General features: G+C 53.8%; 12 protein-coding genes across 12 annotated transcripts; 7 read left to right on the forward strand and 5 right to left on the reverse strand.

Moving 5' to 3' along the window:
- Positions 1-452: 452 nt before the first annotated feature.
- Positions 453-2,669, forward strand: BAUCODRAFT_29916 (uncharacterized protein). Its single transcript, XM_007674709.1, has 5 exons — positions 453-659; positions 829-1,124; positions 1,182-2,324; positions 2,379-2,426; positions 2,485-2,669. Exons 1-5 carry the CDS (start codon positions 620-622, stop codon positions 2,566-2,568), a joined length of 1,611 nt encoding a protein of 536 aa, XP_007672899.1. The 5' UTR covers positions 453-619; the 3' UTR covers positions 2,569-2,669.
- Positions 2,670-2,718: 49 nt separating this feature from the next.
- BAUCODRAFT_21335 (uncharacterized protein) lies at positions 2,719-4,358 on the reverse strand (the record flags this gene model as incomplete). The annotated part of the gene is made up of 2 exons (XM_007674668.1): positions 2,719-3,755; positions 3,818-4,358. The coding sequence occupies 2 exons, from the start codon at positions 4,356-4,358 to the stop codon at positions 2,719-2,721; spliced, it is 1,578 nt and encodes a 525-aa protein (XP_007672858.1).
- A 1,806-nt stretch (positions 4,359-6,164) lies between these two features.
- BAUCODRAFT_64029 (uncharacterized protein) lies at positions 6,165-6,978 on the reverse strand (the record flags this gene model as incomplete). The annotated part of the gene is made up of 2 exons (XM_007674939.1): positions 6,165-6,496; positions 6,555-6,978. Coding segments are annotated over 2 exons (756 nt in total), but the record flags the coding sequence as incomplete, so codon positions are not given.
- A 2,245-nt stretch (positions 6,979-9,223) lies between these two features.
- BAUCODRAFT_29922 (uncharacterized protein) lies at positions 9,224-10,733 on the forward strand. The gene has a single exon (XM_007674710.1). The coding sequence runs from the start codon at positions 9,397-9,399 to the stop codon at positions 10,339-10,341; it is 945 nt and encodes a 314-aa protein (XP_007672900.1). The 5' UTR covers positions 9,224-9,396; the 3' UTR covers positions 10,342-10,733.
- Positions 10,734-11,622: 889 nt separating this feature from the next.
- BAUCODRAFT_29924 (uncharacterized protein) lies at positions 11,623-11,952 on the forward strand. Its single transcript, XM_007674711.1, has one exon. The coding sequence runs from the start codon at positions 11,636-11,638 to the stop codon at positions 11,885-11,887; it is 252 nt and encodes an 83-aa protein (XP_007672901.1). The 5' UTR covers positions 11,623-11,635; the 3' UTR covers positions 11,888-11,952.
- A 2,179-nt stretch (positions 11,953-14,131) lies between these two features.
- Positions 14,132-15,908, forward strand: BAUCODRAFT_29925 (uncharacterized protein). Its single transcript, XM_007674712.1, has 2 exons — positions 14,132-15,307; positions 15,365-15,908. Exons 1-2 carry the CDS (start codon positions 14,354-14,356, stop codon positions 15,686-15,688), a joined length of 1,278 nt encoding a protein of 425 aa, XP_007672902.1. The 5' UTR covers positions 14,132-14,353; the 3' UTR covers positions 15,689-15,908.
- Positions 15,909-16,115: 207 nt separating this feature from the next.
- On the reverse strand, positions 16,116-17,207 carry BAUCODRAFT_29926 (uncharacterized protein). The gene is made up of 2 exons (XM_007674713.1): positions 16,861-17,207; positions 16,116-16,799 (listed from the first exon to the last, which is right to left on the reverse strand). Exons 1-2 carry the CDS (start codon positions 17,128-17,130, stop codon positions 16,509-16,511), a joined length of 561 nt encoding a protein of 186 aa, XP_007672903.1. The 5' UTR covers positions 17,131-17,207; the 3' UTR covers positions 16,116-16,508.
- Positions 17,208-17,619: 412 nt separating this feature from the next.
- On the reverse strand, positions 17,620-17,781 carry BAUCODRAFT_119138 (uncharacterized protein; the record flags this gene model as incomplete). Its single annotated transcript, XM_007675029.1, has 1 exon — positions 17,620-17,781. One exon carries the CDS (start codon positions 17,779-17,781, stop codon positions 17,620-17,622), a length of 162 nt encoding a protein of 53 aa, XP_007673219.1.
- A 1,530-nt stretch (positions 17,782-19,311) lies between these two features.
- BAUCODRAFT_63557 (uncharacterized protein) lies at positions 19,312-20,229 on the forward strand (the record flags this gene model as incomplete). The annotated part of the gene is made up of 3 exons (XM_007674918.1): positions 19,312-19,488; positions 19,564-19,823; positions 19,890-20,229. The coding sequence occupies 3 exons, from the start codon at positions 19,312-19,314 to the stop codon at positions 20,227-20,229; spliced, it is 777 nt and encodes a 258-aa protein (XP_007673108.1).
- A 132-nt stretch (positions 20,230-20,361) lies between these two features.
- BAUCODRAFT_29934 (uncharacterized protein) lies at positions 20,362-22,067 on the reverse strand. The gene is made up of 3 exons (XM_007674714.1): positions 21,616-22,067; positions 21,000-21,534; positions 20,362-20,937 (listed from the first exon to the last, which is right to left on the reverse strand). Exons 1-3 carry the CDS (start codon positions 21,861-21,863, stop codon positions 20,446-20,448), a joined length of 1,275 nt encoding a protein of 424 aa, XP_007672904.1. The 5' UTR covers positions 21,864-22,067; the 3' UTR covers positions 20,362-20,445.
- Positions 22,068-22,432: 365 nt separating this feature from the next.
- BAUCODRAFT_29937 (uncharacterized protein) lies at positions 22,433-22,616 on the forward strand (the record flags this gene model as incomplete). Its single annotated transcript, XM_007674715.1, has 1 exon — positions 22,433-22,616. A coding segment is annotated over exon 1 (151 nt), but the record flags the coding sequence as incomplete, so codon positions are not given.
- Positions 22,617-23,139: 523 nt separating this feature from the next.
- On the forward strand, positions 23,140-23,973 carry BAUCODRAFT_64298 (uncharacterized protein; the record flags this gene model as incomplete). The annotated part of the gene is made up of 2 exons (XM_007674953.1): positions 23,140-23,257; positions 23,324-23,973. The coding sequence occupies 2 exons, from the start codon at positions 23,140-23,142 to the stop codon at positions 23,971-23,973; spliced, it is 768 nt and encodes a 255-aa protein (XP_007673143.1).
- Between the last annotated feature and the right edge of the window lie 1,208 nt (positions 23,974-25,181).

Genomic DNA, 25,181 nt, shown 5'->3' on the forward strand with positions numbered 1-25,181 from the left:
GTACCCGGTGGTCGGGGCATAGTGCGTTAGTATCGTTAAGTCTCCCGAGCTGATCGAAGGAGTCGGGTGTTTCGAGCACGGCACGGCGATAACTGTGAATAACGCGGGCTATACACCACGAACGGGAGAAGGTGGGCTTGAGCGGAGATGAAATCGAGAAGCAATACCGCGCTAGCCGCTTTCGCTGGTGCACAGATACCGAGCGGTCTGATCCGCCCTGTACCACAACCGCCCGGATACAAGCAAAGCAGACCATACCAATTCACAACACCCTGCTGTTTGAACGTACTCATGCAGCCATTCATCGTCTTGAGCACACGATGTGTCTTCACACCAAGTAGCAATATAGCAATATGCTGTAAGAATATGTGCTCGGAAGCCGTCAAACGAGGGTCTTTCGTCTGAACTAAATATCTTATCCGTTAGAATTTTTATCTCCACATCCCCATCAATGACTCTTTCGCTGTTTTGCAAGGTTGTCCTATTCCCACCTTCCATCATAACCCGAAGACACGTCTTTCACCATGTCCGAGCCAACGATCGCCCTTCGATCTTTCGAGGCGCCATCCGGTCCATCCGAAGACCTGACCGCCATTGAAAGTACGCTTGATCAGCAGCCATGGTTCTAGGCTCGAGCAACATCTTCAGTTCAAGTAGAGGTATCGAGTGAGCTATAGCATGAGCCGGTGCTTGATCACTGTCCTTTCTTTGAAGGCAGTGATCTCGCTGAGAACATACGGCTTGAACTTGAACTGGATAATGCCAGCGTCGAAGAATCATGCTACCCCTACTGTTCCCTTTCGGTGTTGTGGAAACTGACTACTATAGGCCACATCCGACAAGATTTGACACGTGATGACGAGGAGAAAGCGGTGAAGGCAGCTCAGCTGTCCGATCATGCCAATGGGCCTTCTGCGGACATCGACAGCCGTCAGACCACGGACGGGATGATGGTGCGACGTTGGAGAGAGTTCGAGCGAACCCTTATTCGCTACAACTTCGAAGCACGCGGCATCGAACGAGTCCTGCCAGATCAGAGACATGACCTACGTCAGCTTGGCTTCACACAGATGTGTATGCTCTGGTTCAGCGTCAACTTGGCAGCCAACAACTTGACCCTCGGAGTAAGTAGGGTGTAAGCTTCCATGTCACGTACCTGCGGCTGACACTCCGCTGCGAAGATGCTTGGTCCGGCAGTTTACTACCTTTCCTTTCTCGACAGCAGCCTCTGTGCCGTATTTGGGGCCATCTTGGGAAGCCTACCGGTGGCCTACATTGCCACTTTCGGTCCGGTATCCGGCAATCGGACGATGGTCTTCGCTCGCTATGTTATGGGCTGGTGGCCGGCGAAGCTGATTGTTATTCTTACGCTTATCAACTTGCTCGGCTACTCCCTCATCGATTCCGTCATCGCTGGCCAAGTCCTGAGCGCCGTAAGCACAAATAGCGATCTTTCCATTGTGGTCGGCATCGTTATAGTGGCCATAATCTCCTGGGTAGTGACTACGTTCGGTTACAGCATCTTCCACTATTACGAGCGCTATGCGTGGCTGCCGCAGACGGTGATGATCTGCGTCCTTGCTGGTGTCGCCGGCCCGAAGTTTGACCTATATACCGACCCGTCTGCTGGGCTTGACAGCCGTACCATTACTGGCAATCGACTCAGCTTCTTCAGCATCTGCTATGCCGCTGGAGTCACCTACGCTTGCATCTCTGCCGACTACTTTGTCTATTATCCAGAAAGGACCGCGAAGTGGAAGATCTTTGCCATAACCATGACTGGTCTAACGCTTTCCTTTACGCCTATGTTTATCATCGGTACCGGCCTGGCTTCGGGCATCGCTTCGAACCCGGCGTGGTCCGATGCTTATAGCATCTCTCAAGGTGCGCTTGCAGTCGAGGCCTTCAGACCGCTCGGCGGGTTCGGATCCTTCCTATCAGTAGTACTGGCGTTGGGCCTCATTGCCAATGTCATCCCTCCGGTTTACTCTGCCGGCGTGGACTTTCAGGTTCTCGGTCGCTACTTCCAGCTCGTGCCCCGGATAGTTTGGAATACCGTGGGCACCGTCATCTTCACCGTTTGCGCGATCGCAGGCCGCGAGCATCTGGCTGAGATCTTCACGAACTTCCTGGCCTTAATGGGATACTTCGTCAGCATTTGGATCGCTATTGTGCTTGAGGAGCATCTGATCTTCCGTGGGTGGAGAAAGCTCGGCTGGAACTGGGAGGCTTGGAACGACCGCTCCAAACTACCACTCGGCATAGCCGCTTTAGTGGCGTTTCTCGTGGGCTGGGCTGGTGCTATCCTTTGCATGGCGCAGGTGGTAAGCCGATCGTCATGATCGACAACAACCGACGGGTGCTAACTTGTAGCATAGTGGTACATCGGGCCATTAGCGGCTCTTGTCGGACAATATGGCGGCGACGTAAGTGCGCGTTGTGTGAGACTGCAGTTATTCGATCAACGTGCTAACGGGAGGCTAGATGGGCAACTACGTCGGCTTCAGCTGGGCAGCACTAGTGTACCCCCCACTCCGGTGGTTAGAGCTTCGCAGGTTCGGCAGGTGATCGTAGGCTTGACGTTTATCACACGCAGGGGTACATTAGACTGGATGATAGACAGCGAGCCGTGTAAGCGTATGATAGCTGACGTCGCAATCGCCGCAGCACTGTGCAGCATCAGAAGGCGTTCTTATTCCGCAAGCTCATGCCTGCGCACTATTCTTCGTCGTCGCTGCTCTGCTCCAGCGCAGTCTCCGACCAATCTCCGTCGAATCCGGCCCCGTCTTCATACTCACTGTTGTCTGACTCAATGAGTTGGCCGCCATCGGAATGCCCGCAAAGAGGGATATATGCCTCACCGCAATTCGAGTAGAGGAGCTCGTCCACATCTTCCACCTCCCCATATAGTATTGGCCGTACGAACCTTGGCTGCCTAGGGCAGAGGTGTACGCGGAAATCTATACCGCGTTCACGTAACATCTCTCCTAAGCTCGCGATCGCTTGGGAAACGCCCGACCACCTAGCTCTTGTTGTTTCGTACAATTGCGGAACTCTGAACTGCAGGACTTTAAGCTCGGAATTTGCCGAAAGCAGATCGGCTATGGGTCCGGGCAGTGACGAGCTCTCCGCGAGTTGTAGGAAGTTGCCTTCGTCATCGACCTCAAGTGCTATCCATTCCAGAAGCGAGTGTTCTTGGAGATGGAGTGCGCGAAGTACTGGGGGTGAGGTCAGGTCGGACATCAACATAGTTTGTAGCTGAGCGTCTGTGTCGCCGAGAAGCCGAAGCTCTTTAAGCTGGTGGAGCACATTTAGTCCAGAACCTAGCTGCTGCCGTCCGCCGTACAGCGAAGAGGAGAATCGCTCATAATAGGTCAGTGTTGTCAGAGAGTTGGCCTGCTGACCGAGCGCAAGTATGAAAGCGTTCGCGCTCCTATGGCACAAAGTATCGTATTCCTCTCCCTGAGGCCACTGCTGCTCATCATTGTCGAGGGTGTATTCTCCGAGATACAGATACTCGAGCGCAGCTGGGATGGCCAGAAGAGCGGCGAGTCCGATCAGGCTGATCTGACATTGATCAAGAGTGAGGCGCTTCAGAGGAGACTTGGTATACTTGCTCAGATGCCGCTTGCTCAAACTCGGTATAGCCGCGCATGACATTGTCAGATCCCGTAGTGTAGGATGCCCGAATATGTCGGCTTGATAGTCCATCATATACCAGAACTCGCTACGCTCGCCGTTGAGATGGAGTGTCACTGCAAAGTAAGTCAGACTTAATACCAGCAAATTGGTTTCTCTCATGTTGGGTTTGACTAACATGTGGTGAGGTTCTGCAACGGTTGCCCGTCAGGGTGTGCGTTAGGCAGCGAAGCGGCAGCGATGGGCTCGAGAAGTGCCCGTTTCAGCGGCTCCCATGCTCCTCCTGTAGAATGCCATCTACCACTGTTGCAGTATGGACTTTCGATCGTAAGGGTGTCAATATTTGCGGCGGTACGCAACAAAGCTTCTAGCCTCTCAATGCCGGAAGACTTGCCCCACTGGCACCGAACATCAAGCGTATGGATGAGTTTAACGCGAGCAGGGCGTGCCGCAACGCTCTTGAGAAGCGTTGCGACTTCAAGCCCAGTGCGTAAGAAGATATGCTTGTACAGAAACGGCTCGGCCAGATCCTGTAACAGACGGCACGCACGCGCGGCAGCACGCAGTGTGTCTTTGTCCGCATGAGGGTCAAGTTGCTCGAAGATGCAGAGCCGAAGCTCAGGTGGTAGCTCAAGCATGGAGAAATTCATCGTGGGTCTGTGAGCGCTTGATGCCGTGGGTGCGTGTTGGGAAAGCCTGCTCATAAGCCACTTTCTCATGGTTTATCTGACCCGAAGATGGTAAATCCAGCGATTATACTACTTGACGGCGTGTATCAAAGCAAGTGGGCCGATTTGGAAGATGGAGAGCCACCTTACCTTTTATTGCAGTATGAGGCTTTCCGCAGGAGCTCAAGCTTCGTTACTCAAAGAACCGGCGTAGCTATCTCTGGCTCAATCGGTAGCGGGAGGACTTGTGACTGCTCAACCAACACTAATTCGTGCTTCGAAAGAATATCGGACAGTCTTCACGGATCATTCCCGTGAGCCAAGCTTCCTACTGAGTCTGGATACTAAGGACTAATAGCCGCGCCGTAGTCTGGCCGGTTGTGCTACCAATCGTACCTGTCTCAGCAATAGCCGCGAGTCACAAGAAGGAATATGTTGACGACAATAGCTGGGGTTGCGCTGTCGAAGATCCCGATCTGAGGTTGAAGTACAAATCGCCCGTGATTGAGTGGGACACGATACAGTTATCGTTGAGCGACTTCGTTCGGCTTACTTGCAAGGAGCATGTACGCTTGTACAAGAGAGCGAGGAAGATGGGGAATGGTAGTGTGACTACGATTTGGGGCGGGCAACTTCCGATCGGACTGCTGGGACTTCTCCACATGCGTCTTCGACTTAGACTGGCCGAAGAGTCTCGCGTAGAATCTTGTGATAGAGTTTTACGGAAGCCAGCAGCGACAAAGCTCTGGTAAGATACTTCGGGAGTGAAGCATACAGTCCTGCAGCTTGATATCCAGAGTGTCTGTGGTTATAGGTGAGCAAGGCGACGTAGGGCTACAAGACGTCGAGCTTAGAGGCTACCTGTACTGTCGGTTCTTCGTCTCACAGATCATACAGTATGCCTGCATCAGGGAATACAGCAGCGATTTATTGCGCTCCTAGCGCGTGTACAAAGTGGAGGGAATCCGTGACCTACTCTGGAGCTCAGTATCACGGACGTTGTCGTTTCACAAGCCCACGAGTTTGACCCGCCGGAACTTTCTCACATAATGAGAGCGCTCAAAGACGTGCGCGGCCGATTCTGTTCCTTGACCCAGGTCCATATCGCGTCCTGGGGAAGGAGCCGAATCATAAGCAGTGGCCCGTTCTTGCTCTGGTGACATAAACGAAGGCTGTCAGGACGTGTAACCTCCTACGTACAAATTTGATAGGCTTGTGGGTGAATGTTACAACATCCGACTGTTGCGGCACAGAAACAACTCTGGCTTTTGTTGCCCCCGTCTTCACGCCATGCATACATCGTACAGACAGACAGTACCGGAATCTTGGCGTCTGCCAAGTGGTTGTTGTTCGTCATCTCATAAGCTCACCACTCGTCCTCAGAACCTCCGTAGTCCTATATATCCCGCTCGGGTAGTGTAGCCTCTCCTCGCTATCGTTCCGTCCGATGTCGTGCCCACTGTCCCAATCGTTCTTGATCATGTCGCCGCTTGTAATGCGAACATTGTAAGGCCTCTTGGCCTTGGCGATTGGGCCCATCTCGACTGGGTCATTACCCTGGACTGTTACTGTGGTGATGACCTTATCGAAGGATTCTCCACCACCGGTATTTGAAAGTATGCCGTGGATGTCGCGCGAGTCATATTGCCGCCTGTAGCCGGAGTTTTGTGAGAAGGGTGCAGTGCCACTGACGCCTGTCTTGCCTTTGCTGCGGTCTGCACTTGACAATCCCAAGGCGCTCCTCGAGTTGGCCAAAATGCTACTGAACAGCGGCTTGAGCGAGGGTAACGAGGCCGCGAGAATGCCCAAACATAGCTCAAGCATGTTCCACACCATGAAGCCATCGTCCCAGTAACGGTCTGCGTTCGCCAGGAAGGTTGTTTGCAGATGCGCTTTGACAATGCCAGCCGCGCAGGCTACAAACCCCAGGCACAGAATGAAGACCAGTGAAATCTTGGTACGGACATTGACCTGCAGGCCGAGAACGATTGGAATCGGAAGAAGTGCGAAGAGGAAGTCGGTAGCGATATTAATGATACTGTTGAAAAGGCCAATGTTTGCAAAGGTGGTGTTCGAGAAGCACTTCGTTTTAGGATCTAAGCGAAGGGCAACATTCCATGATGCTCCTGGAGGTACACAAGAGAAAATAAGCGTGCCGGCGCAGGCAACACCGAAGCAGGTCAGAAATGCTGCATACTCGTCAGGTCAGTCTATGTCTACACCGCCGGACGAAAAGAGCTCACTAACCAATTGCGGCCCACAAGAACCTTTTCCACAGATCGCGTGGTGCAAGTCGCATGAGAAAAAGCGCAACCGATATCTTAACCAGAACGACGCCGAACATCACCCACAATGAGTGGTAGAATTGCCATTTGAAGAACATCTCCAAATCCGACGGAGCTATACACTCTGCATGCCTGCCCAAACCCCAATTAGACTCGCCAATGAAGCATATGAATGTTGCGATTGCCATGAGCATAGCGGCAAGCATCGTGAAGTCGTCCGACCCAACGAACTTGAGCATCCTGAACCGGACGTAGAAGCGTAGTGTGACTGCTATGAAGACAGCGCCAGCAAAAGCTCCGGTGACTCCAAGGATCGCAGGAAGGTTGGATTCATGACAGCGCAGCGTGTCCTCGACCGGAGAGTATCGAGGTGACAGTTCAGCCATCGCAGGAGTTGACACTGGCGACATTGCTGTCGATTTCGAACGATTTCGGTGTCGTCAATCCTCTTTGGGAAACAGACACAGAGTGCGAAAAGGTCTGAAGCGTCTGCAAACAAGCGCGATGGAGGAGGTACGTCTCAAGGTGCTGGGTCATAGCGGAAGTAGGTGGCGACAGTAACGTCGAAGCTTGAGGTTGCTACATAGCCGTCATCCGGGTTGCTGGTGGTACGCCGCAAGGCTAGATTGGCGGCGAAATGGTTGTCTCGCTTCGCAAGCGCACTATGCCCCGTAAGTCAGAATACTGAGGGGGCTTATCGAGAAAGGAACGAAATGCAAGGATTTGAAGGGGTCGTGGATCGTGATGCTCATTAGGGAGTATTGACACGCCGGACACCGCCAGGTGAGATGCCATGGTCCCGCCGCTTCTGCAAATGCGAGACAGGCACGACCCGTGTCCAAGTGCGTCGGTCTCTTTAGGCTCAGGTAGCCGAAGGTTAGAGTCCCGCGTCCGTGGCACAATACAGAGCCATAACAACCTGTTCCCGTGGGATACTTCCATCGACCATAATCTGTGTCTCATTTGTGCGGAGGAGGGTTGCTTGCTCATACAATGCGTCTTCTCAAGTCTTTCCGACCATCAGTTGCTCTCATGTCACCTCAACCAACATCTGAGAGGTGCAAGCAAGTTGATCACCCACACTCACGCCTCTACTGCCTTGGATACAGAATTAGCTGGAAGTCCGCGTCTAACACCTGATGGTAATCCGGTGCCATCTGGCCCGAACACTCTGCCGCGTCGCTTATGCTAGCTCGTCAAGCCATGCAAGCCATGGCTCCACCGGGACGGTAGGGAACACAGCCGGCCGTTGCTTGACTCCATGCTGGGTTACTGCGTGGTTCAACGGTCACTGGTGCTCATACCAATAACTGCTACAGCTGTTGCTACAACCGTTGGAGATGGAGGCTTAGAGACTGATGAGTACCAGGTGGAACTGCAGACTCCTCTTGGATGTAGATACCAAGCTTGTTGATGCTGGAACGTTCAAGATGTGCGGTCAGATGCATGGCTTTCAGGTCTACTGCAGGTCCTCGCTTTCCGGTCTACGTGCCGCCCGGATAATAAGCCGTGAAGTCATGGGCGGGACATAGGATTGTGATGTCGCTTTATAACTACGCCACCGGCGAAGTGCAATCAGAGTTGACAGCCTTGATTATCACGGTCTGTCAGTATCCGGCGATTCATCAGATCGAAATGCAAGGAGTCCGCCTTATGATAATAACCAGAGTGCCGAGGAGATGGGGTGCAGATTGAGGTGGTCACGGTCAACGTTCGATCCTTCGGTAGAGACTCCCCCCGTAGAACTAGTTTTATCCGGGGTAAACTATGCCGAATCGTGTAACATGAATGTTAACTACGCCGCTTTGTCGTCTTCCGTAGGTGCAATAGCTTGTTTCTCCATGGCTCTTGGCACATCTCCTGTCACTTGTTGCTGGCTTTGAAATATAGTATCCCGGCGTTAGCAAGTGCTGCAACACGACGTGCTAGCACTCTAGGTGCATCATGCTACGGAGCTTCTCAAGGTCTGTGCTCTCTGCACGCATGGTTTCCACGCTCGCCAGTGGCCGCTTGCACCATTAACGAAAGGAGTCTCGAACGGGCACCAGGATCCTAGCACGTTGATCACATTGGTCTCACGTTGACCGTGGCCAGTCCCGCTGCCTCGCACACCTTAGGCCCGATGTAGAAAGTTCAATACGCAATTGACTGCACCGGTAGAGTTGTTGGCAACCGCTCTATCTCCAAGACATGATCAAGACTTCCAAGTCTTGCTCGCCCCGTGTGATATGCTGCAGCGTCTTGATGCGGAAGCCTTGTACCTGCATTTTCTCAGCGCCGTCTGAGAGTTTAGCTTGCTTCCAAGGGACAGGACCGGGACCCCTAACGATCTTCGGAGGAATAGTATGGATCCACTTGTTCCACGCCAACTACGGCAGCCGAGAGGGCGCATGGAAGCCTAGAAGGGCAAGCGACCTGGCAGGCAGGGGCCGCAGAGCACGTTGCCGTCCCTCTGCGGGTTGTGCCTCATGAGCACCCGTTCAGCGGCCCACTCCGCGTGGTTCTGGCTGGCCTTCGTTTCAATCCACTACCAAGCGAAGGAGAAGACTGCTCCAGCAATCAAACTAGCAAGTGCCGTGGACCGTCAGGATTGACTACCGTGACTCTGGTGAGGCACAGCGTGGCGGACTATGTTGCTCGTGATATATTAAGGCGATGGCTTCTGCTGCAACAAAGGTAGGAATTGTCACGTCTTGACACGCATTCGCCTTCGCTCACTATATATACATCCTCTGCGCAAACGGCGCAAACCTGCTCATTCGTTCTCAGTTGCGGCTCGCGCTGCTCCACTCTTTGACTTCACCATGCGTTTCACACTCGCAGTCGCCGCTGCACCTCTCCTATCAGCCGTTGCCGCCTTCACACCAGCCAGTACCTCCGGCACAGACAAGCTTGAGGCTAAGGGTCTGATTAACCTTGCTTTCTATGAGGCGAAGAACCTTCCACCATCCAGCTGCAATATCAACACTGGCTACATCAGGCAGGAATGGAGTACTTTCTCAAGCCAGCAGAAGACCAACTACATCAATGCCGTCCTTTGTCTGCAGTCGAAACCATCGAAAAGCGGATCCTTGGCACCTGGTGCAAAAAGCCGATATGATGACTTCGTCGCCACGCATATCAATCAGACCCTGAGCATTCACGGCACTGGGAACTTCCTCTCGTGGCATCGATACTTCCTCTGGACATACGAACAAGCCTTGCGCAACGAGTGTGGCTATACCGGCTACCAGCCGTACCTCAACTGGCCCAAGTATGCTCTGGACATCCTGAACGCCCCAGTCTTTGACGGCAGCTCAACCTCCATCAGTGGCAATGGTGCCTACAAGGATGAGCCTGGCGTCGGGGTCCCGTCGAACAGCCAGCCATTCATCACCATTCCGCACGGTTCCGGTGGTGGCTGCGTAACCAGCGGTCCGTTCAAGAACATGTCTGTCAACCTCGGTCCCGTTGCGCCTGCGTTCAGCGACGCTACGCCCAACCCTGCACCCAACGGTCTTGGCTATAACCCGAGGTGTCTGCGTCGTGACATCTCGTCTTACGCCGCAACCACCAATCTTCAGGATGTGAACGTCACAGACCTTATCACGCAGAACGACAACATTCTTGACTTTCAAAACAATATGCAAGGCCAATTCGCCAACGGCATCCTCGGTGTGCACACCGCCGGGCATTTCGTCGTTGGCGGAGACCCAGGTGGAGACCTCTTCACTTCTCCGGGTAAGCAGACATCTCAGCATCACTATTGAAGCCATTAGCTGACCATTTTAAGGCGACCCTTACTTTTGGCTGCACCATGCTCAGATCGACCGCGTGTGGTGGATCTGGCAGAATCAAGATCCGGTGGACAGACAGAACGCTATTGGTGGTACTCTTACCCTGTACAACAGCCCGCCCAGCCGTAACACCAGCCTCAGCGACATCATTGATCTTGGTGTTAACGCCCCAGGCATTACGATTGGCAGCGCCATGTCGACGCTCGGTGGACAGTTCTGTTACGTTTATTTGTAATTTAAAGAGAACAAGATAGAGTGTACATAGAAGCGGTCTGGTATGCGTGGCGGTCGACGCATCGAGGTCTGATCCTCTGCTAGTCGATGACTGCGCAAGCTCGCAGGATTGTATGTGCAAAGTACAACGCTGGTAATACTGTTCATCGCATCGGGTCCGTTTCAAACAACTTCGGCATCACCTCGGCGATGTTGTATTGATTGACAATGTGAGCTTGGCCGATTAAAGGGTCACACTCGTGAATGATCCAAGACCGGACGGTGACTATTCCACGGGCCATCCCGTACATCGACATTGGTACGCGGCTTGTCCGAATGGCCGTTCTACGCAGAGTAGCAGATGGGTGAGCAGCCGCTGGCGATGTCGCATGATGACCGACCAAGCCTAACTGCCCGTAGATGTCCATATGGCACATGGCCGCAATATCATAGAAGCTCCCAATTTGCTGCTTGCGCCACCAGCCATCTGTAATGACCTTGGTGCGACCGTGGGTAGACACGCGAACGCATGCCAAGGTCTTACGGAAGAGGCTATTGGGAGCACGGACAAAGTCGGAGGGCGGATACGCTTCGACTTTGCCGATAAGCAGCTTCGTTGTGGCCGAGGCGACAGTTAGACCGACGCAGTACTGACGTTCACCGTGTTCGTAGCTGTGAAGGAGCGCCTGCAGCTGCTCCGTCAGGGGTAGGAAGCCCGGTAGACGCTCTAGGCATTTGAGATCGTTGCACATAGGGCCCTTGGTATGCACGATGGTCCTATGGTGGGACTCTTCCATCTGCAAAGTGAAGACCTGTGGACAAGTAGCTTACAGGCACGGATGCTTTGTACCCGCCATGGCTTCACGCATCGTGGCGTAGTCCGGTTATTTGAAGTCGCTGTCCGATGGGGGTACGTTCCGCCGGATATCCTCGCGCTGTGACTCACTACATCCGCTTAAAGTCCAGGAGATCCTTACGTGCCCATCCCATCACATCCTTCCTCCAGACTTCTTCAGAATCGGACGTCTTCCGACCTGGGCGTCAACAACGACATATGCTTGCAAGTATCCGTCTAGCATCTTGCGCATTACGCAGAAGTGTAGATGATATCCCATTACGCAGGAGAGTCCGCTGCCACATTCCTCGCACGTCGTGCACGATATCATCGATCCTGGCCGTCCGGATTTGGCTAGAGTACAAACCATCGTCCCATGCTGCTGGTACTCGTGTCGTGCAAGTTCCACCACGTTTCTCTTCGCAAGTACCGTCCTACACGGCAGGATGCGACAGCGTCATTGATTGTTAGGCTCGAGTGGCTTCGGATCGTCTTCGCCAGTCCTCGGCTTTTCCCACAGCCCATCGACCCTTTGGACTGCATTAGAGCGCTTGCGGGGGGCCGTCGGTAAAGATTCGCGTAGCGGTAAAGGCTCGCGTGGCAGCGGAGGTGGTGAAGGCTCGCGTAGCGGTGAAGGCGGTAAAGGCTCACGTAGCGGTGGAGGCGGTAAAGGATCATGTAGCGGCGAAGGTTGTGAAGGTTCGCGTGGCGGCGAAGACGGTGAAGGCTCGCGTAGCAGCGGCTCCTGTAGCGCGAGCGGAAAATCACGGCGTACAGATTTGCTCGAGGCTCGCATTCGTCAACGTCGCCAAGAACACCTGTGTCGGTGTCGGTGTCAGAGCCCGTGTTTATTCGCCAAACGGTAGTGAGTATAGCAAGTAACGGGTCGTGTATAGCTCCTGCTTGCCGCAACTCTTGGACACTCCAGATCCTAAGTAAGAAGCGGTTCGTTATCCTGGGCCGGACCGTCTTCTGTAGAAACCCTGCGAACTCATGCTCGGCTTGTTGGTGGTGCTCAGCGTTGAGAGGGGAGAACAGATAAACCTCCTCGGTCTTTTGTACTTCATTCCGACGCAGTAGCCACACCACGGACTGTTTACCAATATAAAGGTCTTGTATTAGGTTAGCATGACCCTCCGACTCGCTTCGAAGCATTTCGTAGACGAGGCGGGCTGTAGGACCAGTGCCATAGCAACCCGAGTGATCGAACAGCCTACCTAGGATTTGACGCTTGGTTGACAATGCGTACCCTCGTATTCCAAGGATCGAAGAGCAAGCATAGTGAATGAGCAGGAACGGCGGCTAACAGGTTACAATACCATTGACCGTGTGTGTGTCGAGAGGTGAAGTTTAATTGAGGCCTAGTAGGCTCCGGGAGTGGCCGCGATACGCAGATATACGGCGAAGCTGGATCATGCGGCGCTGATTGAGAGTCTCGCTGTGGCGAGGCGCACTCTTACGATATTTTGTGTGGACATTGAGCCAACACCAGTGTGCTTGTCTTCAGTGGCGACCTGGTCGGAGCCTCGGTGTTGTATCATCTCAGGGCTGCGAGGGCAACCAAAACCATGTTCAGCGAACCTACAGTCAAGTCGCATGATCAACATCGCAAGCTCGCTGCCTAAGTCTTCGACCCAACGCAAGTTAAGGTCGCCGGTGAGTGACGTAAGCTCGCAGAGGGGGGAAGGCGTAGGTGTCGTCTTTGACTGTCCCGAGAGCGATGCTGGATGATATGGATGCTTTGCGGCGATGAGGCAGCAGCCATACAACGGACTCCCGAGAGTGAGAGTCTTACATTTCTGCGCTGCGCTGTTCGGCCATAGAGAACGTGATATGCTACGCTGTTCCCCTCGTGGTGAGCCTTGGATCGCGTTTGGTGTGTGAGCACTGCAAACCTAGCTCAGCACTATCATACGGTTTTATCGCCTTGGTAACTATGCAGCGCCCGTCAAGCGCTGTGCGAGAAATTCAGAGACATTTTAGGGATCAAATGTGTAGATATCCGTAGCTCACAGGTATTATCTGGCCCCACTCAAGACTCATTGCACACTGCATAGGGTGTTGGCAACGCCTACGAATAGCCGTACTCCCACCTACCCTTAGAAGCCTTGACTTTCTTCAGTTTGGCGATTTCTACAGTTCAACCAAGGGCGAGGATGCCTCACTGCGTGGTGATAGCGAAGGAACCCTCTTGATCCAGCTCTCGCACAACACTGCCGTGCGTGACTGGATAAGATAGCGGACTCTAAAGTCGGTCGGGAATGGCAGTTTCAGCACCGTCCATGGTCGACTGATCAGAGCGCAAGAGCCGACAACGACACTGTTACTGGCAACAATAGACTGAAGACGTGCGACATACGCTGCCTACCTATTGCGAAGCATCGCAACCGTCGACCTCCGAACGAGCTGAAGAAGGCGACGCAGACCGGTACCGAATGTGCTTCTGCGGTCGGCCATGCGCTGTACGCCTTGACCACTAACGCCTCCGCCCCTGCATCAAAGTGGACCATCCAACGTATTTTTAGCGAGCCTTCATCAGCCCTTCGTGGCAACGCTCCTCAGCCGCTTACCGCTTTGGGTGAAGAATGGATGTCAGGGTTTTGTATTTCGATGCTTGGAAGATGCCACATGTTGGCGGATGTTAGGCGGGCTGGAAGCCTGTGGAGATAAGGCGTCCTCATCACTGCCATCCATCCATGCCGCTTCGTCGGGAAAAGATCGTAACGGCTCGTCGGGCCCGTCTCGCACAACAGACCGAACGTCTGAACCGATTCAGGGGAGGTCGGAGCTTCCTCTGCAGCTTGTCATATCTCACCCAAAAGGCATTACTACGGCTGAGAGCCATTATATAGAAGCATCATCGTTTGTTTCTCTACATCTCCTAGTTTCCTATCTTCACTTCAGACCATCTCTATCAACACAGTCTCACACCACAGCATGGCGCCAGCATCTCAAGATGGCCTCAAGGTCATCATTCTCGGTGGTGGTATCGCCGGCCTCACCACCGCCCTCGCCCTAACGAAATTCGCTCCCCAGGGCAAAGTGCCCAAGATCGACATCTACGAGATCCGACCCGAGCCCGCCACCGTCGGTGGTGCCGTCAACCTCACACCCAATGCCCTTCGTATGCTCGACCACCTCGGTGCCCTCTCCATCATGCGTGAGAACGACTACGGCAAGACCATCGACTACCTCGAGGTCTTCGATGTCTACACCGGCAAGCTCGCCGAGTCTGACTTCCAAGGACCGGACAAGAAGGGTGTTGGCAATCCGCCATACAAGGCCCTCCGCATCACGCGTGGAGATGCGCTCAAGGCCGTCTTGGAGGCTGTGCGGAAGCAGGACAACATCACAATGACCTGCGGCAAGCGGACTGTCAAGATTGACGAGCAGAAGGACAGCGTGACACTCACTTTCGAGGACGGTGGCTCGGCTACTGGTGACCTCCTGATGGGCTGCGACGGTATCCACTCCGTTACCCGTCTTAAGCACGTCGAGCCAGAGCGCAAGGCTACCTACTCTGGTGTCTCGAACGCTTTTGGCTTCGCTCCAATCGACCCGGACTTCAAGGTCCACTTCGAGTGCACCGCCATCAACTTTGCCCGCCGCGGTATGCTTCTTACTTCTTACCACAATTCCAAGATGGACTCTGTCTACGTCGGTGCCCTCATGCAGGTGAAGGACGTCGGCTCGCGTGACGGTTGGAAGTCCGTGGGTGCAGACGCAGAGAAGACGCGAGCGCAGCTTTTGGAGCGCTTCGGTGACTCCAAGATCCCGTGCATCATCCCGCTGATCGAGAAGGCGCAAGATTTCTTCTTGTGGCCGGTCTTCACGCTTACGAAGCACGGAAAGTGGTCTACTGACCGTGTGATGTTGCTCGGTGACGCTGCCGTAAGTTGACCACACATATGACACCGACCCTAAACCTTGCTAACACTACCTTCCCAGCACGCCATGCCTCCCCAGGGCGAGTCAACGGGCATCGTTTTCGAGGACACCGTCCTCTTCTCCCGCTGCCTCACACGCTGGATCGAGAAGGGCCAGCCGGGCGGCAACATGCGGGAGGCTTTTGACGCTTACGAGAAGCTGAGGAAGTCGCGCATTGAGGTTGCCTTCGAGGAGTCAAAGAACGTGGTCAGCACCGTTTCCGACGCCGGTTGGCTCGGTCACACCATCAAGACCTACGTTGTCCCGTGGTTCCTGTGGTTCACCCACGGCTACCGTTACAAGCACTTCATGGAGGATGTTACGACGGTCGATATTGGGTACTAGATCTTGCCATTCGGTTCGGTGTTGGGCGGAGGAGATGGGTTGTTCATGTATCTTTGATTTGAGCGTTGGCATGGGGTAGGGCGCAAGCAAGCATATTGACAGGAGCGATCGCGCAGTCTGGACATGTAAGGTGATCGGTGTCTTGATACATTCAATCAAGCCGCTCTGCTAGGTTAGAGACGTTCAAGACTCTACTCCACATCTAATGTATGCAAACTCCTTTTGTTCGTTTTCATGCAGCTAACGTAGCGCTCAAAGGCTTGGTACGTCTAATTGCACGAGAGGGTGGCGCGTCTTGTTCGCCGCAGAACAATCCACGCGACATGTTAGAAGTGAACGCATGCATCACGCTTACGTTCGTTCGTAGCAGCGAAGCCGACGCAAGGCATGCGCGTGGTTATTGGAGACTTTGACGACTGCACACGTAATGCGACGAACGAATGATGGTAGTGAAGGTCAGATTGGTAGCGGTAATATAGACATTGACTAATCATATTATGCCATCAACGTCGTGGTCTGTATGTTGCCCAGCCATCGCAAGCGTCGTGACGTCTAAGCGGTGCTTTGCGCAGATTGCCCCAAGGTGACCCTCTGAATGCTAGAGAATATCGGAAGAAGACGACCGCCATACATTATCCGATACATTGATTGTGAAGCGCCAAACCCAAGCCCCGTTTGAATGCCCGAAGAAGGCGCGCGCGCAAGATATTTCCAAAAACAGAAGTCGCGCGTGGCAGCTTTTTGGCGTGCATCACCCCAGTTGACAGGCCGTGGAATAAGCGCCGTGAATGTTGTACGGGAGAGAAAGAGGAAGACACGCTTATGCGGTGCAGTTGGACGGCACGAAGGTGTCGACGTCAACGAGCCATGCACCGCTGTTGAACTCGGAGTAGACGGTCTGGATGAGCCAGGAGTACGGGCCGCCTGCAGGAGCCGGGGTGGTCTCGATGACGATGATGCCGGTGACTTGCTGGGGAGGGAGAGGGGCCTTCCAGTGGATGAAGACGGTGTCGCAGTTGTACCACATGGAGAGCAGCTGGAAGGGGAGCGGGGGCTGCTGAGATTGGGCGACCATGAACTCAGCACGGCTGGTGAAGGTGGCAACGCCGAGCTGTGTCGCTATGTTAGTCCGAAGCTCACTCGTGAGATGTACGCTACAGAACCAAACGTACCGGTTGGGGACCGGTGCAGCCGGCATCGATGAGCGAGGTGACGGAGTCGGAGTAGTCGTTGAAGTCCTCAGCCATCGCTTCCGTGGCGAGGGTGTCAGAGTAACCCGTGCCGACCAGGTTCTCGAAGTTGTTTGTGACTTGCTGGGCCTCAGCGAGGCTCATGCAGGTGCCAGCGCGAGCGACGTTCGAGCTGCGACCGAAAATGGGCTCTGGGGAGGCAGACGAGAGGGCGGCGAGCGCGGCGGTGGCGAGGATGGTGAAGTATTGCATTTTGTTTGTTGAGGCGGTTGGATGAAGGCCGAGATTTGGTGAGTTTGGTGAGGAAGAAGAGAATTAGTTGCTGGTTGCGATGTAAAGCGAATGTGAACGAGTGTAGGGAGTGAACGAAAGACAAGAAAGCTAAAGGTAAAGCTGACAGGCTGGCGAAAGTTGGAAGATGCGACACTACAGTAAATCCGGATGGCAGGATGGCCCTAATTAACGAGGATGCTCTGCCGAGACTTTGAGGAGGATTACCCTCCTGAATTTGGTCAAGCCATGCCCAGCCCACGCCGCCACGCGCAGCATTCGCCTGTGCTCAATACTCAGACGACCCGTCGCTACACTACCGCCGTAACCTTCCCACCCGGACGTCTCTCGACTCTCGCGCCCGTCTGACAGGAGAGGCGTGGTATGCCCAATCCGGCTGGCACCGTTGCTAAACATGGCTCCTAGTGCATCACCTCGCGGAGTTAGCGCGTGCAGTAGTGGAGTCGGCCATTAATACGATCCGGAAGTGGCGTAGGCTGGGCCAATCAACTTTTCCCCTGTTTCCTCTTCTCCCTCCTTTCCTGGTTCGCGCGGACGTTGTCGTGGGCCCGCAATCTCGCAGAGGCACTTGGCGTCTTGGAGTGTCTTGCAGCTTGACACGTTCTTGTGCATATCGAACAATGCAGAGTTGTGCGTATGTTGTGCCGACTGCACAGAAACGGCTGAGGCAGTACCTAGCGCTACCTCACTGCCAAACCTGATGTGAAATACGAGGGGCAGGGCTGGAGTTTCAGCTCAGCCTTCATGTTCCTTCCAGTCAGCACGGACAATTAGCCACCAATGACAGCACTGAGCGCGGCGAGCGGAGAGCCCCGCATGTGCCACGCGAAGGTACCTAAGCACACGACCAAGAAATCATCGGCGCTGCGACGCAAGGCTTCGTGCAATGCATATGCATAACCAAGCAATCTCCTACTACTTGACATCTATTTGGTACCGTTACCTCTCTGCGCCCGTGGTCGTAGAGTTTCGTACGAACCCAACGTTACCGATCCGTTCCACTCCGTAGCCGGCACCAAGAGCTCTACTGAAAAAGGTGTGGGCCGTATTATTGGAGTCGCGTGATTGGGAAATCACTCGGTTGTCCGGCATGCGTAGTACGACAATCTCTTCCACCGTACCCTCTGTCTACCAACGCGGCACTGCGGCAGTACCTGGTCGGCGCGCAGCAAAGCACTTTCGCTGTGGAATACCATCTTCCATCCATTCTCACCATCCTCCATCCATTCTCACTTGGACAGAACCGGTCGTGGCTGTATGGACCAGGCTGCAATTAGCTATCATCCTCGCAACTTTCTCCCCGAGCATCACCTTCCACGATGTATTCACTTATTCCTGGGTATCGATACAGATGACTGCAGCAGGATCATGGTTGGTGCTTCCACAATTGCATGTCAGTACGCTCTGTATACTTTGCCCAAACCTCGCGTTCGGAGCCGTGGCCATGATCGGTGCCGAGCGGGGGCGGTTTTCGCATCAAGCCTTGTAAATTCATACATTCACCTTTCTCAGTTCTATATCAGACGTGCCCAAAAGCTTCCCTCCGCATCGGTGGTCGTAGTCCAACAGTCGTGTGCGGCGCGTCATCACTGCGCATTTTCGACACCAAGGTATGTCTGCACCGTATGCACATTCGGCTGGTCTAGCTGTCTTGCGGCAGTTGCCAAGTATCGTAGAAGCGTTCTGTCACCGTCTGGTATTCACTAGCTGCAAGTTCAAATGCAGATGCAAGCATCGAAGTGTATTCGCTGTAGCCGTACTTTGCTGCCTTCGCTACACACATTCTCCAAGCCTGACAAGTTGGATCGATGAGACGTCCCTCCACCATGGCTGTTGAGGCGCCTGTCAGCGTGTGTTTCACTGTCTAGGTGACTCGCTTCCAAGCCCCCTTGCCTTATCTAATCACAGCCATGTTCGCTCACATGGCTCCCGTCATCTGAAGCTAATGCATCCTCCTCTTGGCAGCCCCCAAAGTTGAGACAGCAACCTCAGCGGGCACCGGACTCTCCTTGCAGGCCAAAGCGAACTGCACAACACATCACCCAACATCGCCGGTCTGCAGGAACAGACATCCTTCAAGCCTTTCTTGCCGTCTGCTGGACGTCAAGCCTTGGCGGCATCGAACAGCACAGCCATAACACGATGGTCACGCTATTCGATCGCAAGGCCAAAACGGCACCGTCCCATTACCCGCGCATACTGTTTCACTCCGTGCGGTTCTTCCAGCTCATATCAAGCGTGGTCGTCGGTGCGATCATGAGCTACTTCATCTGGCACCTGACCCACGACCACTGGAGCACGCCTTGGACGTTCATATGGGTGAGTGAACCACAAGCGCCCAGCACGACTCCCTGACCAGAACGAGTTAGACTAACACAGCACACACTCTCCCAGCTCGCCTCCGCCTCACTGTTCTCAATTGCCGCGCTACTCACGACCATGGTACTGCACTGCTGTATAGGTCTCAACCCGCGCTTGAACATCGCTATCAACGGCTTCCTCCTCATCCTGTGGGCGCTTAGCTGGAGCCTCCTGACATGGTACATGAGCGGGACCCTGGCGCACGAGTGCGATGCCGCGCATTGGCATGAGGAGATCGGGATGATGGTGTGCCGGATATACAAGGCGCTGTTCACATTCACGCTGCTTGGACTGTACGCTCCCAGCTCCAACACTATATAAGCGTTGAGAAGTGCAAGCTAATGGCCGAATGTATGCAGAGTATCCACAGCGACGGCCCTTGGTCTGGATCTCTACGTCCGGCGGCTACAAAGTCAACGCGGCATCTACCAGCTGCACGACCTTGCCGCGAACCGCAAGCGACCTGAGGCGACGCGCGGACCCTTCACTGATGATGAGGGTAGCTATGCACACTCCGGTCTCGATGAGCCGCGACAGAGCGAAGCGTGGGATGCACCGAGACCCTCGATGGGTCCTTATGCCGAACAGCGAGACGTCGCCGACAAGGCGATGCATCAACAAGGCTACAGTGTACCGGAGAACCAGTTCGATTACGATACCGGCTACCATGGTGGCCATGAGGAACGTGCATTTAGCTGATGCAGCTCTGCTGGTATATTTTGTGATGTGGGTTTGATAAGATTAGCGTAAGGCGTACTTCTGCACACTCTGTTGTATCTCTACACTTCTAAAGCTCCATGAGCGATAGTATGGTGATATTACTCTGATTTACAGCTTCACTTGACCCATGAGCTCCGGGAGCTCCGTGATCGGCTTTCCGGTTTTGTTACCACGACCCGCAAACCTATCCCGACGTTAGCAATCTCTCACACAGCAGGCAATTTCTTTCGATACGTACCCCCAGCGAATCTGGTTCGGCATCTGCACCTGCTGTTGCAGCTCATCTGCCCATGAGAACACAAGACCCGGGTTCTTCTGGAAGCCTCTCCCCACGACAATCCAGTCCAAACCATCCTTCTCAAGCAAGTCATTCGCTAATGTGCCACTCTCGATGGATCCAACGGAACCGACAGCCATCTTGTCGCCAACCGCCTTCTTAATCTCAATCGCGAAAGGTGCCTGGTAGGCCGGCTTGACATGTGGGTGCTGTAGCGGATGGTTGCCGCCGGACGACACGTCAAGGAGGTCCACACCTTCCTCTGCGAGCTGCTGCGCAAGCTTGATGGTATCTTGATTCGTCCACGATTCTGGGATCTGATCTTTCGGCGCTTCCTCGAGCCAGTCGGTGGCGGAGATTCGTAGGAACAATGGCATATCCTTGGGAATGGTGGCACGGGTCTCGCGAACCTAGGAATTGCATTAGCACTGCCTACTTGATCCTTTCAGGTATGGATGATCTGCCAACTCACCACCTCCAGCGTCAACCGCACGCGGTTCTCAAAGCTACCACCATATTGATCCTTCCTCTGATTGCTGACCGGCGACACAAATTCATGCAACAAATACCCATGCGCATTGTGGATTTCAATGCAATCGAACCCGCACTCCAGCGCCCGCTTAACAGAATCATTAAACGCCTTCTTAAAGTCCTGAATATCCTGCAAACTCATCTCCTTCGGATGCGCATGGTGTTCGTTCCACGGGATGGCGCTGGGTGCCCACACATCATCCGGCCAGCCGTTCAGGTCTTTGCCAGCGACTTCTCCGCTGCTCAGCCATGGTGCAACGGTGCTTGCTTTCCTTCCGGCATGCGCGAGCTGGATCATGATCTTTTGGCCTTGGCTGTGCGCGAACTCGACGATCTTTTTGAGGGGCTCCATTTGCGAGTCCTTCCATAACCCGACGTCTTCGGGTGTGATGCGGCCTTGGGGTGTGACGCCTGTTGCTTCCACGCACGCTAGACCGGGGCCGCGCTGGATGATTCCTCCCAGATGTGTTAGATGCCTGCATTATCGCATACAAGCGTCAGCTCTCCTTCAGACAATCATAGAGATGCCGGCACATCGCGCTCTACTGTTTACTCACCACATAGTGTAATGCCCATCCTCAGCCGAGTACTGGCACAGCGGCGAAAGCATGATGCGGTTCTGGAATGTCACGCCGCGCAGTTTCAGCGGCTTGAAGAGCTTGGGGACATCCTTCTGGCCGTCGACGACGAGCGCTGTGCCTGCGGGTGGGAGCTGCGCGGGAGTGAAGTAGGAGATACCCTTTGCCGCGCGGTTGACATTGTGAGGTTCTTCTTCTACGCCTTGGGAGACGTTGTGGTGGGACATTGCGGTAGATGGGTGTTTGAGAGGTTCAGGGTTAGGTGATACTGGGAACGAGATACTCGAGCAATGGCGAATGGCAATCTGAAACAAGTCGAACCGTAGAAGTGTTATACCCTCTCGATGGATTGGTAATCTCTCACGCTGAAATGTTCGCTGTGACGCCCCCAAAAGTTTCCATGTCCCACCTCATGCCGCGGCTCAATGGCGTCACTCGCGCTCAACTCAATGGTTTGATCGGCAGGGCAGCGAGATAGCTCTCGGGAATGACTCGGCTTTGAGAAACTGCATTACAGCTTCTGTAGTATCTATCGAACACCTCAAATATATCATAAGGCCAACGGTCTCAGGATGAACAATAGCGGCGAAAGCTGCTTAATGGATTCCAACGTTGCCTTGACTTCGCTTGAGGTGGGATTGTATCGAATTCAAAGCCACTAACTTTCGCCGCGGGTTCAAGTCCAAGCCTGCCAGACGGAACGTATTACAGCTTGGGGCTTGAGGTGGCCAGGCTTATGAATGCCGACGACAGTGCTAGTGTCAAGAGACAGAGTCAGAAGTCAGCTTCAAGTTACCTGCGATTTTTGAATAGCAACGGTTCCTGCATGATGACCGTGAAAGGCCCCAAGTCATCGCCAGATGCCGCGATACATCATCAGAGACCACGACAACATCTTCCGGATATAACCCCATCTTCGCTCATGTCTACATGCCCAACCCTCCGCTCTGATCATTCTTTCAGAGCGGTTGGTACCCTCGGTAAGAAACACAGGCACTCTCCTTAGCCAGTCCGCCACTCATTATGGGGCGTGCGATTGCGTGTTAGCCTGCATTGGATCATTGTGATGTTTTAACACCATTCCCGGATTTTTGTTTTTGCCAACATGATGTCCCACTTGGATATCAGAGACAACCGATGTATCACTGGTCTTGACACGGTGCTGACACGCCACGAAATCTTTAGAGTAAATGGACACGCAAATCGGCTTCTAGCGAGCACCCGTAAGGTTCCACCCAAAAAGCTACTATACCAAGCGTCAACGGGTCTGACGTCAAAACGTCTGCTCTTCATCTCTGTAGCACTTTTTGACCACATAACGCAAGCCCGAAACGCTTTGTACAAAATGGCACATCGGTCATCTGCGATACAACATCCGCAGACAATTCCTACATTTCGGTCGAGCCATAGTATCCACGGCGAAGGCTGATAGATCAGCGCAAGCCTGGTCGATCAGCAGCCATGGACCATTATGGAATGCCAAAAGATCGCAAGGCCAGAGTAATGGACTGGCTTAGATCGCCAATCAACAAGGACGAACATTGGCTCGAGATCGAGTTATTGATACTTGCCCTCAGCACTGGCATGATCGATGCAGTGTCCTATCCCAAATTTCACTGCTGTGAGTCTTCCAAGAGTTGAGGTACTCCTCTGGCATTCAGCGAGGTCTGGCTGACAAGCGGCGCAGTCACATCCAACCAAACAGGCAACACTGTCCTCTTTGCCGTCTCAGCGTTCTCAGCCTTTGGCACGCGACAAGAAACAAATCAGCAGATCCCAGCGCCTCATCTTGCGGTGAGCCTGGGTTTCTTCTGCCTTGGTGTCTTCGCCGGTGGTCAGACCGCGAACGCACTCGATAGTAAGGCATCAAGATGGTGGCTACTAGTCTCCAACATCTATACGACAGTCATGGTCATGCTCGCTGCTCTGCTCAACTTCGTCTTCATTCCCTGTGACATGGTCAACACAGCGCCAGTACTATGTTCGCTTGGTCTCCTTGCTTTCGCCGCAGGCTCCCAGGTAGCTATGAGCCGGCAGTTGAGCATGCCCGAAATCCCAACGACACAAGCTACAGCGGCGTACGTGGACCTGTTCGTGGATCCGCTCTTCTTCGCTCCAACCGCCCGAAACCGTAGCCGCAATAGAAGGTTGATATTTCTTCTGACCCTCTGCGCCGGAAGCTTCATCGGCGGGCCAGTGTACAAGTACCACAGCTCAGCTTTGGCAATCTTCCTCGCAGGACTGGTCAAAGTAGTAGTGACCGTAATGTTCTTCTTCAACAGTGAAAGCGACAAAGTCCGGATAACCTGGAGCAATACACCGGAAGCACAACCTTGACATCCGACGAATGAGCGATCAAAGGCTAGTCTGTAAGAAAACATCCAGGAGATGGACAGCCAGAGCGTCGAGTACTCAGACGATGTTCATTTACGAAGCTCACCCGAAGTCCCGAGCGTGCCTTTCGTGGCCATCTCCGGATATTTTTGCTGCTGCACCTCGTATCCCAGCACAGGCTGCTCGCACCAGGGTGAGGTACAGATCTTGTGGACCGCTTAGGCAATCTCTTGCGCCATACTCTCGACAATCTGGCCAGTCGAATGAAATTGGCTTGGGGCAGATCTAGGATTGACATGGTGCTGCCTCTGCCACAATCAGCCAATGCTATCCTGTCACAGAGGCCGAAAAGCCAAAGGCGAAATGTAACGCCAGTGCACTCTGCTCGAATAACTCCTCGCCGGTAGGCCTCATATGACGGAGGGCTCCGCGGCGTCAATGCTAGCTCGCGTAGCGCCCGTGACTGCCCACATCGTAAGCATCAAGCTCTCGGTATCCATCAGGTCAGGCTCGATCAGCTTTGCGAGCTGTCCGGCGAGAGCTCGAGGTCTCGCTGAACTTACTCATCCGCAACTTGTTCCGTATGGATTTCAGCCGCGTTTCATGCAAGTCCAACAATGTCGAGATGGTGCCAGCACTGACCAGACTGCCACTCATGGACCTTAGCCTGAGTGTAGAGTGAATGCTACTGCACTTTGCGCAGGCCTCAAGTGTGTGAAACCATACTCAGCATCACTCCGTGTCATCGGCGCTCCAAGGTCGTACCTTGTTTACCTCTGGTATGTTCGCTGTTTCAACATCGCAAGTCTCAGCATACGCAGGCCGCAGCGCGTTTCCTGGGCACTGTTGCTGTACACTCATAGCGACGTCTTGTGTGCCGATCACGCCATGACTCGACATGAAGATGGGCCGAAAGGCTTACAAAACCGTTAGAAATGGATCGAACAGGACCTTCAGTAGGAAGCAGCTTCTCCCATCTATCACCTTGCAAGAGATTGGAAGTACAAAATCTTTCCACAACTCACAAGCGACCTCCTCGACAACACACAAGCTAGTAGCGTTACATCACAGCTCATTGACACGGATTGCAAGTCCAGCTTGACCCCGTTGGTCACCCAGATTGCCCTTCCCAACCGTGTGTGCCGCCGTAACAAACGAACGTCTTCAGGCTATCGAGTTTATATTGACCGACTTCCGTATGAAGTGTGCAA

This window comes from Baudoinia panamericana (assembly GCF_000338955.1).
Source record: "Baudoinia panamericana UAMH 10762 unplaced genomic scaffold BAUCOscaffold_2, whole genome shotgun sequence".
Taxonomy (NCBI): Eukaryota; Fungi; Ascomycota; class Dothideomycetes; order Mycosphaerellales; family Teratosphaeriaceae; genus Baudoinia; species Baudoinia panamericana.